An 11,216-nucleotide genomic window follows, 5' to 3' on the forward strand; every position below is an offset into this window, starting at 1 on the left:
AAAAGAGAAAGCCAGAGAAACTCCAAACAAAATGAAGTTAGAGACCATTTCCCCTCAGTCTCTACTCTTAATCTTGCCTCAGGGAATTCACTCTGCTCTTCCAGAGGGCTGGAGAAAAGCTGAGGTTTTCTGATACTTAAGAATAGCAGGAAAGACACGGGGGGAGCTTTAAAAGAAAGCCACAGAACACCTGAATACCAAAAGCTCTGTGTGTGTTCCAGGGAAGGGTGTATCAGAAATGGCTTTGATTTTGGTTACAGGTAACTCCTCTCACCCATGTTCAGCAACAGCAAATGTCCAACAGCAGCTCCATCAGGCACTTCCTCTTGCTGGCATTGGCAGACACGTGGCGGCGTCAGCTGCTGCACTTCTGTCTCTTGCTGGGCATCTCCCTGGCTGCCCTCCTGGGCAATGGCCTCATCATCAGCGCTGTAGCCTGCGGCCACCACCTGCACACGCCCATGTTCTTCTTCCTGCTCAACCTGGCCCTCAGCGACCTGGGCTCCATCTGCACCACTGTCCCAAAAGCCATGTATAATTCCCTCTGGGACACCAGGAACATCTCCTACAAAGGATGTGCTGCACAGGTTTTTCTGATTATCTTCTTCCTGGGAACAGAGCTTGCTCTCCTGACCATCATGTGCTATGACCGCTACGTGTCCATCTGCAAACCCCTGCACTACCCAGCCCTCCTGGGCAGCAGAGCTTGTGCCCACATGGCAGCAGCTGCCTGGGCCAGCGCCTTTCTCAATGCTCTGCTACTCATGGCCAATACATTTTCCCTGCCCCTGTGCCATGGCAATGCCCTGGATCAGTTCTTCTGTGAAATCCCACAGATCCTCAAGCTCTCCTGCTCACAGTCCAAACTCAGGAAACTGGGGCTCATTGTTGGTAGTTCCTGTTTAGGTTTGGGTTGTTTCATATTCATTGTTTTCTCCTATGTGCAGATCTTCAGGGCTGTGCTGAGGATCCCCTCTGAGCAGGGACAGCACAAAGCCTTTTCCACCTGCCTCCCTCACCTGGCTGTGATCTCCATGTTCCTCAGCACTATTCTCTTTGCTCACCTGAAGCCCCCCTCCATGTCCTCCCCATCCCTGGATCTGGCCCTGTCAGTTCTGTACTCGGTGGTGCCTCCAGCCCTGAACCCCCTCATCTACAGCCTGAGGAAGCAGGAGCTCAAGGCTGCAGTATGGAGACTGATGACTGGATGCTTTCAGGACCATTAAACTGCTGGCCAGTTTCTGCAAATCACTTGTAATAAACATCATCTTTGATACTTCTTATTACATTTTGAAAGTTCTTTGATTTAATTTAATAATATTGTCTGATACTCTTTGGTTGGACATGACCTACACACACGTGATTAGGGTCAAAGAAGAAAACATTTTTATTTTGCATGTTCTGTAGTTAATATATTTTTTAAAAAGAGTGATCTTAAGTCATGAATTACATCACAATAACTTTTTTTAATCATTGATGCAAAGCTATTACTGTCAATATAATTGGCAAAATTTCACAGAAATTTAATAGGGTACATATAAACATCTACTTATGCACATAGTCTAGCTTACAAAAATTTTCATTAATCTTTACTAATCTGTTCCCATGGTGACTGCCTTGTTTTCTTCCTTGCTATGAATATACTCTAAAATCACTAACTGTTATTTCTTCTATTAACTCATCTTTGCTTGCAAGCTAGCTGTAAAGCCCCTCTGTTTTGTCCACAAAGAAATGTCATTGTTTGTACAATTTCTCATTTTGCTACTCTCCACCTACCCTGCAGCCACCAACTATTTCAATGAGGGGCTGCACTCTTGATGGCTTTAAAGGAAGTAAAGGATCTCCCAGCAGAGTTTTGTGCAGAGAAGCCCTTTTGTTGCCCTCTCTGGAGCTGCAGCAGCAATGTCTGTGTGCAGAGCTGGGGACAGATCAATGCTGGCCCAGTAGCTGTGCCCAGCAGCAGCAGCTCTTGGTGTTGCCAGTGCTGCTGCCGTGGCCCTGCCCCGCTGCCCTGGTGGCCCTGGTGTTGCTGCAGGGCCTGAATGCTCTTGGGGCCGGGCACAGCCCTGGGGGTGGTAGTGCCGTGGCTGCAGCAGGGACAGGTCATGGGCACTGCTGGGGCAGTGCTGACACCCCAGGCCAGGGATTTGCGGGCTCCATGCTCCTTGCCCAGGCTCTCTCAAGAACATGCCCAGGCCAATGCTCAGCATAGAAAAGCCCTGTGAGGAGCCCCAGGCTGTTGCTATGGGGACATGAATATGAGGGAGCACAAAAGCCATCAGCCCCTGGGGCCAGCAAGGGCTGGGGAACACCACGGAAAGCACTCAGCTTTGTCCTGGCCTGTGCAGTCAGCCAGAAAGTTTGTTCCCATGAGCTGGGAGTTTCCTGTCCCACTGCAGACGCTGTTGCTCAGAGCCAGGGCTACCTGGCAGCCAGCCCCAAACTGCCCTGAGCATTTCCTTTGCTTCACCTTTGCTTTCTTTACTCTTCCTGCTACAAATTTCTTCCTATTACGCAGCCTTGTTCCCTGCCCTGCAAACAGCCCATCCCTGTTTGCCCTTTCCTCTCTGGCCCCACTCCCCATTACAGTTCCTGACTTGGCCCCATGGGAACATCCCTTGGGCAGCAGGATCATCCTACAAGTGCTGCGCCAGCCTCCGTGCCCAGCCCTTGGCAGCCCTGGCTGCTGAGCCCAGTTTTGGCCTGGGCTGAGTTTGGCTGTGGCCCAGCTCCATCCTCCTGCAGGGCTCAGGGCCTGTTCCCAGCCATGGCCAGCCCTGGCTGCCTCTCTGCTGGCCCCGAGACTGGTAGAGCCCAGGGGCAGGGCTGTCTGTGCAGCCCCACAGGTGCCAGGGGCTCTGGAGGAGCTGGCAGAGGCTGCCCAGCAGGGAGGCCATGGGGCACAGAGCCCCAAGGCTACTGTGGGCACCACAGCACAGGGGCCGTTCACAGCCACAATGCTCCTGGCCTGCGCTGGGCCTGCACATGGGCTGCATCACCATGGCTGGGCCAGCACAGGGCCACAAAGGGGCCACGCAGCCGCTGCCGGGGCTGACAGCAAGGCCAGGCACAAACAAGCAATTGCTGAGCACGGCCTGCACTGGCCAGGCCTGACTGTGCCAAAGGCAGAGCTCAGCTGTCCTTGGAGGCTACAGGAACAGTCCAGAGCTCAAAGAGCCTCCATGGCTGTGCTGGAGACAAAGGCTGCAGGCGGGAAACGCAGGGCTGCTGAGGGATGGGGAGGACATTGAATTCCAGCACACACCTCAGCTCTCTGATGATCCCAGCACCATGCTGGGCCCTGTTTCAGACTGGAGCAGAGCAGATGTTGATGGGACAGGAGCCCTGTAGGGCTGTCAGGGACCTGTAGCTTGCAAGGTGCTCTGCTCTTCCTCAGGTGCTCTCTGAGAGATCCAATTCCAGCTGGGCACCTCGGGGCACCAGTGGCACTGCCTGTTCAGGGGGACACAACTCTATCTGCCTGGAAGGGGGCATAGGTTTTAATACCTGTTTCTTTCATAATATACAAGGAAATCTTTTTTTATCTGGGTCACTTGGGTACTTTTGAGAAATGAAAATGTTTTCCCACCAGGAACAGGATTTCCTGATCTACTGGATTCTTCTTCTGATGGCAGGAGTATAAATAATCAGCTACTCCTCGACCTTTGCCCCCAACTTTAAGTGTAATATTTCACAACTCTCTTCCTTCAGGTGTTTCCAGCTGTCCTCTTTAAATGGCCATGTCTAAGGATACCTCTTCAGTTAGGCCAGCTGTATCTATGACCTTCCCCTTGCTCCCAGACTCCCTCCCACAGCTGTTCTCTTGTCATTCCAATGCATCTCCCTTTACTGGCTCTATGCCCTGAGCTTCAGGGAGTTGCCCAATCTTCCAGAAGTTTAAATAACTCCTTAGACACATCTTAGTGGTGTTTATATATTTTCTTTCACTTCTTCCTATGTCTTTGTCTAAAATTCTTCCTTTATGGCAATCCCTTGTGGATGGTGGATATGTCAGATATTGCTGGAATGTCACAAAGAGTTCAGGAAAGTTTTTTGATGTTTATTAAATTTTATCATGTTCACATATTTTATGTGTGCCATGAAGAGAAACCTTTCTGTGCCTCTGAGTCTCACAAGTTCCTGGTCCCTCAAATTACAGGTATCTGATGAGTTGTGATTCCCACTCCAGTGGCTGCACTTGGAACTTCCTCCATAGCCAGAGCAGAGCTCCCTTGTCCCACAAAGTCCCTGGTAAAGGAGGGATGAAAGAAATAGGAGAGGTTGTGGGGATCAAGTGAAGGGCAGAGCCGAGGAGAACAATGACTTTTGCATTTAATGGAGGTGTGCCTTCCCTTGGCTTTGTTGGCTGAGAATAAATGAACATCCCTCTGTGTCTCGGGCAGTTCCTGCAAGGAAAGCAGGTGGGAGTTGGAGCCTGAAAGCTGCAGGTGCAGCCTGGGTGACATCACAGAGTCTTCTATGTCCTTACATCACAGCTGTACGACATCACAGAGTGATGTGCCAGGGAAGGCTCTGTGACATCACAAGTGAGCTTTCTGACATTCCAGCATGGCATGTGACATCACAGGTGGTTGTGTGATATCATAGGGGGGCTGTGTCATATCACAGAGATGACTCTGTGACATCACAGGGGCTGTGTGAGCTCACTGGGGAGGTCACTCTGCCCCAGCCCCCCTCACAGTTCCCCCGAGAGCAGTCCAACCCTGCTTGTGCACAGGGGGTCCCCTGTCCCCCCAGGTCCCCCTGTCCCCGGCCCCGCAGCCTCCCCCAGAGGATGTTCCACGAGATCAACCCCAGAGCCTGACATGGGGATGGGGGGCCGGGGTCCTGGGGGTGGCACAGGGGGACAGGGACCCCCTGGCAGCGTCCCCATGTCCCCCAGGGCCAGAGCCTGGGCCAGGGCTCCTTCACCCTGGTACCAACGAGGCCTTGAGAGTGCTGAAAAAATCCCCAGCAAGGGAGCAGCAAAAACTAGATTTCATATTAAGGGACAGCAGCACAAGTTCCTTGGAGAGAGTCACTCTGCTCCTGACTGGACACTTCAGGCACAGCAAGGAAACAAAGCAATAACAAAACCAAGCAAAATCCAGGCCATCAAAACAGAAATGAACCGAGAACTGTCCCTGTGTGTGTGTGAGAGACACAAGGACAATGAGGGCAAGGATAAAAGAAATACAGCCCAAAAGCTTAAAAGAGCTCAAACTTGACAGGACTTAACTTAGAACTCGACCTTAACTTCTACCTTAAACTTTGCAGTTTAGCAAAAGCACAGCACTTAACCTAATTTAAAACCTTTGTCTTAGCAATTTCAACAAAGGAATAACAGTTAACAATATTTAACTACACTTATAATAAACATAACAACTTCACAAAAGACCAACTCTTAGCAGCATTTAACTTCACTTAGACCTTGTTGACTTCACCTTACCTACAGGCCTGACTGACTCAGATATCCAAGGAACTCAAACCTTTCAGAGAGCAGCATTTCTGCCACATTTCCCCAGCACAAGCACTCCTGTGTGCACACAGACACAAAGAGTCAGTGCAAGGCACCTGTGAAAAATTCCCCTGAGGGCAGGAAATGCTCCCTGTGGATCCTTTGGCATCTTCCCAGTGGGCCAAGGGTTGAGCCTGAAGGAATGGGGGGGATTGACCCAGGCTCTGTCGTTGTTGGGTATCCCCGAGGGCAGCAAATGGGAGAGTTCCTGGCTGGGAGAGGCCCCACTCAGAGGGAGTCGCTGGCCCAGGAGAGCTCCAAGGGCTCATTTTGGAGTGCTGTTTGTAGGGCCCCAAGAGAGGGGCTTCAGTCCCAGCAATGGTTCATCCTGGTCACACTCAGCATCAACAGCTTTCTTTGGCAGTGTGAGAACAGGGATGTTGTGCCAGTGAGAGAACAAAAACAGATCCCAGGGCTGCTCCTAGAGAAAGCAGGAGCTGGTTGGGAAGCAGCAGTGCCTGGAGCAGACAGTGCTTGTGATGAGCTGCAGAGGAGCTGAGCCCAGGGGCTGTTGGCCAAGGCCGAGGCCCAAGGAGCATTTCTCAGCTGGCAGGGCGGCCTGAGAAGGGGAGGGGGGAATGCAGCAGCACAGGGCCCATGGAACCAAGGGACCATTGTGACACTGTGGGACCCTGTGAGGCCATGGGGCCAATGTGACACTGTGGGGCCCTGTGAGACCAAGGGACCATTGTGACCCTATGGAGCCCTGTGAAACCGAGATACCATTGTGACACTGTGAGACCCTGTGAGACCAAGGGACCATTGTGACACAGTAGGGCCTCATGGAATCATGGAGAGCACTGTGACATTGCTGGGCCTCACGGAACGAAGGGGACCGTACTGACACTGTGGCTCCATGGAATGTAGGGATCCTTGTGACACTGATGGACCCCATGAAACCAAGGGACCATTGTGACACCGCCGGACCTCATGGAATTTTGGAGACCATTATGACACTTTGGGGTCATTGAACCAAGGGGCCATTGTGACACTGTGAGACCCTATGGATCCCAAGGTCCATTGTGATGTTGCAAGGCCTCATGGAACCATGTAGACACTATTAAGAGACTTCATGGGCTCATGGAACCAAAGGGCCATTGTGACATTGGGAGGACTCGTGTCATCAGTGGTCCATTGTGACACTGTGAAGCCAAATGAGACCATTGTGACACTGCAGGGCTGCATGGATCTGAGGGGTCATGGTGACATTGTGGAACCTCATTGAACCAAGGGTTCATTGTGACACTGCAGGGCTGCATGGAACCAAAGCTCCAGGGTGACACAGAGTGGCCTCCTGTCATCAATCGTCCATTGTGACACTCTTGAGCCAAAGGAGACCATTGTGACACTGCAAACCCCCAAGGTCAAAAGTTCCATTGTGACATTCAGGGTTCATGGAACAGAAGAATCACATGTTATTGTGGGGCCTGGGGAACCACAGAGACCATTGTGACACTGCAAGGCCTCATGGAATCCTTGGGACCATTGTGACATTTGGGGTCTTCTGGAACCTGGGGGCCACTTTGACATTGTGTGACTCCACTGAACCAAGGATCCATTATGACACTGCTGGACCCCATGGAATCAAGACACCATTGTGACATTATGGGGCCTCTTAAATCAAGGGGACACAGAGCATGTCTGACTGGTTTGGCCTCCCATGGACTGCCTGACTGGTCCAACTGACCTTGCCATGTTCAGGGTCGCTTCTTATCTTCTACTGAAACACTGGGGCTCCGTGCTTTCCTTCCCAATGGAAAAGAACTGTCCTCCTCCAGACACCCATGGCCAGAATTGGGATTTCACCTGCAAATTTCCTTATATCCAGGGATTGTTCCCATAGCAATATTGCCAGGACATGTCTGGCTGGCAGCGTTTTCACAAGGGTCAAGTCTCTTTTATCCACAAAACACTGGGGAAGGCTCTGTGCTCTCCTTCCTTTGGGAAAGAACTGTCCTGTTTCTCCAGGAACCCATGGCTGAGATTGGGCTTCCACCTCCAAAATTCCCTATATTCAAACACTGCTCCCAGACAACATCTGCCATTACTGACAAGTCTGGCTGGCCTTGGCCCATTGAGGCTCTCACCTGCCTTCCAAACACTGGGGCTCTGTGCTTTCCTTCCTATGGAAAAAAACTGTCCATCTTCCTCCACGTGCCCATGGCCAGAATTTGGATTCCACCTCCAACATTGCCTATTGGGAAAGACTTGAGGAGATTGTTGGCTGAAAACAATTCATGTGTGGGAGAGGAAGGGGCAGATCCAGCCTTGCCCTGCCCTGGAACCCCAGCCCTGCCCTGTAACCCCAATCCCCCAAGAGCCTCTATCCCAGCCCAGCAGTGTCTGCCAGTCCCTGGCACAGCACAGGCAATGCTCCACAGCCTCCTCTGCAGCCCCCAGCCCAGCTCCTGAGATACCAAATGAGCCCAAGTCCCATCTAGGGAAAGGGCCCATGAAGAGCAAAGGGTATAGAAGGCTGACCACAAGGCAAGCACACATCTTGACTCAACCTCCTTATGGATTTCCATCTGAACAGTGCTGGAATCCAGGAGTTGGTAGCTCTGTGTGTGCTCCTCTGTATCTTTTATATCTTTCTCTCTTTCTAATTCTCTCTTCTTGCAAATTTTGATTAACATTACATTGAAAAGGCTTAGAATTTGTGAAGTTGAATGGGCCAAGTTATTGCTTTGAGAAGTTTGTTTTTTTTTTTTTTAATTGATTGAATGTTGTATTAAACCTTTTGCCAAAGTTTCTCTGCTTTTCTAAAGTTCGCAATAAAGACTATTTAGTTGTTTTGAGCTACTAAGAATCTCTTGTTGGTATTTCTCCAGTACATCCAACTCAGAGTACACAAACAGCTGTTATTCCTTTTAAATGTCTCATTGAGGGAGTTTTTTGGGGAATGGCAGTCAGGGCTTGTCTGTCCTGCTTGCCACAGCCCAGGCAGGGCTTTCCCAACCACATTCCACACTCCATTTCCCAGCTGGAGCCGCTGGTGCCTCTGAGTTGTGCTGCCCCAGCCCCAGGGATGCTGTCCTTGTCTGCCCATTCCCCCACGGTCTCTGGGCAGGGATGGCCTCAGTGGGGGCTGCTGACATCCTCAGCAACTTGGAGGCTGCTGCTGAAATTGACTGCTCCAGAGGCTTGTTCAGCCTTCAGCTCTTCAGTGCAGGAATTCAGTGTCCCAGGGCTCATTAAAATTTAGAACACCTTAACCAGCCAAGCCTCTGGGAATAATTTGATTTAAATGTTCAAGTCTTTTGTGGTTGATTAGTCAGATTTCAGAAGTCTATTCAATGTGACTACCCTGAGATTAAAAAGACAGCAAGAAAATATTTTTTTAGGTCCTGTAATTTTTTTTTCACTAGTAATAAATTTACATGTGCAATCTTCAATTGACACTGAATCCATGTACCTCCTGATCCAGTTTTAATGGATATGAAACTCATGACCCTTCATGGCTGATAATCAATCAGACTCTGTCCCTACGCCCACTCCACCATTTCCCCCATCCAAGCCCTGGCACTCAGAGCTGCCTTGTGCAAGTCTGAGCTCCCTCCAGCCCACATTGGACCTAGCCAAAAGACCACAGTTGAACAGGATACAATTTAATAACAATCACTCAATTAAAATAACAATCACACAATTACAAACTCCTCCCTGAGCAATGTGCAACATCCCAGCAGTGTCCGATGAGTCCATCATTCACAAGTGATTTCCATATTAAAATTTATTTCACACAAACGTGGTTCTTTGATAGATATAAGTACAATTAAGTTTTTGTATCAGGACTCTCGTCCTGGAGTGTGGACAGAACAGCTCAAACAATTCCTGATTTGAAAAGCTGTCAGTGGTGGATGGAGAAGGGAGGTCAGGCTGCTCTTGGTGTTGAGGAAATGCTGAAACCGGCCTGACTCATCTCCTCATACTCTGGCTGATCTCCCCTCTGTCCCCTTCCACCCATTGACTTTTGTCTCCCACCAGACCCCCTTGTGAAGAGCCTGGCTCTGTGTTCTCCATCCCCTCCTCACTGGCACTGCCAGGCTGGCATGAGGAACCCCTCAGCCTTCCCTGCTCCAGGCTGGACAAGCCCGGCTCCTGCAGTCTCTGCTCACAGCTCCGGACAAAATTGGTAGTTCTCCAAAGTTCCCTACATGCAAGGGTTTCTCCCAGACAAAAGCTGCAAGGACAGACAGGTCTGGCTCAGTTTGGCCTCTCATGGTCGCCTCCAATCTGCCCTGGAAACACTGGGGCTCTGTCCTTTGCTTCCTGAGGGAAATAAATGGCCTTCTCATCCAGGTGCTCATGGGCTAAAATTGGGATTCTGGCCCAAAAAATTCTGTATACCCTAGATACTGTATCCAAGATATTTTTTCTGTTGCTTCCAGATGAATACTGCCAGGACAGACAGATCTGGCTGGCCTTGGCCTCTGGTAACTGCCGTTCATCAGCCCCTGAAACAATGGGGCTCTGTGCTTTCCTTTCTGTGCAACCATGGTGACACTTCAGGATCTCATGAACCAAGGGACCATTGTGACCCTGCAGGGGTCCCATGAATCCAAGGGACCATTGTGACCCTGTGGGGTCTCATGGAACCAAGGACATCATTGTGGGGGCCTCATGGAAGCACGGGGCCATTGTGACACTTCAGAAACAAGGAGAACATTGTGACACAGCAGAGCGCCATGAAACCAAAGGGAACATGAAACAGGTCTGGCTGGTTTGGCCTGCCAGGAGCCACTTGAAAGGCCTAGCTGATCTTGGAATGTTGAGGGCTGCCTCTCATCAGCACCTGGAGAACTGGGACTCTGAGCTTTCCTTCCTATGGAAAAGAACTGTCCGTCCTTCAAGGTGCCCATGGCCAAAATTAATACTCTCCCTGAAAAATTCCCTGTATGCAAGGGTTCTCCCAGACAAAAGCTGCTGGGACAGAGCTCTGGCAGGCTTTGGCCTCTGCTGGTCACCTCTCATCTCAAGGAAGCCCTGAGGAAATTATTTTCAGAGGTTTGACTGCTGGGACATCAATGAATCTTAAAAATTCAGATGCTCTTCTAATTATGTGTCTTTTTTTTCTTATTGTGTATTATGCATGAAATAGTATTTTCAGCTAAAAAATGATATTATTATCACTCTCCCAGTGTTATCTGATGAAAAACACCTCATCTACACATGACTCCAGGTCACATGTATAAGCAAAAACAAGAAACAATCCAGCAGAAATTATTTGTCTCTGCTCCCATCTGTCACATCTCCTCTGGAGCTGGAGGTGCAGACCCAGCACTTCAGAGGGCTCAAGGGGTCGCAAGCTCAGCTCCCACACAGAGAACTTGTAGAATCTGGGCTGCTCTTCTTGGCCCCTGCACGCTCAGCCAGGCTGAGATGGACACTGATGGTTTCTGGGCCAGGCTCTCTGAGCCCAGCCCAGCTCCCTGCAAGCTCTGCCAGCTGCCCTGAGCTCTGGGCAGCACCAAGAGCCTCTCCCCAGCCCAGCCCAGACAGCTCTGGCCCCACAGCTCTGCTCAGACCAGGCTGCTCTGGGCACTGCCCCATGGCCTCAGCCCCTGGCAAGGGCACAGCAGCAGCTGCAGCTGCCACAGGACTCAGCCCCAGGCATGGGGGAAGGTGCTTGGCCAAGGCCAAAGGAGGCTCCCTGGCTGCCCTGCTCCCCTCGGGCTGAGGTGCTGAGAGCTCTGCAGCC

At 50.8% G+C, this 11,216-nt stretch overlaps 1 protein-coding gene across 1 annotated transcript; it reads left to right on the forward strand.

Annotated features, from left to right (window-relative positions):
- The first annotated feature begins 293 nt into the window (after positions 1-293).
- Positions 294-1,226, forward strand: LOC134432653 (olfactory receptor 14C36-like). Its single transcript, XM_063181551.1, has one exon. It carries the CDS (start codon positions 294-296, stop codon positions 1,224-1,226), a length of 933 nt encoding a protein of 310 aa, XP_063037621.1.
- The last annotated feature ends 9,990 nt before the right edge of the window (positions 1,227-11,216 follow it).

The sequence above is a fragment of the Melospiza melodia genome (genome assembly GCF_035770615.1).
Source record: "Melospiza melodia melodia isolate bMelMel2 chromosome 7 unlocalized genomic scaffold, bMelMel2.pri SUPER_7_unloc_1, whole genome shotgun sequence".
Lineage (NCBI taxonomy): Eukaryota > Metazoa > Chordata > Aves > Passeriformes > Passerellidae > Melospiza > Melospiza melodia.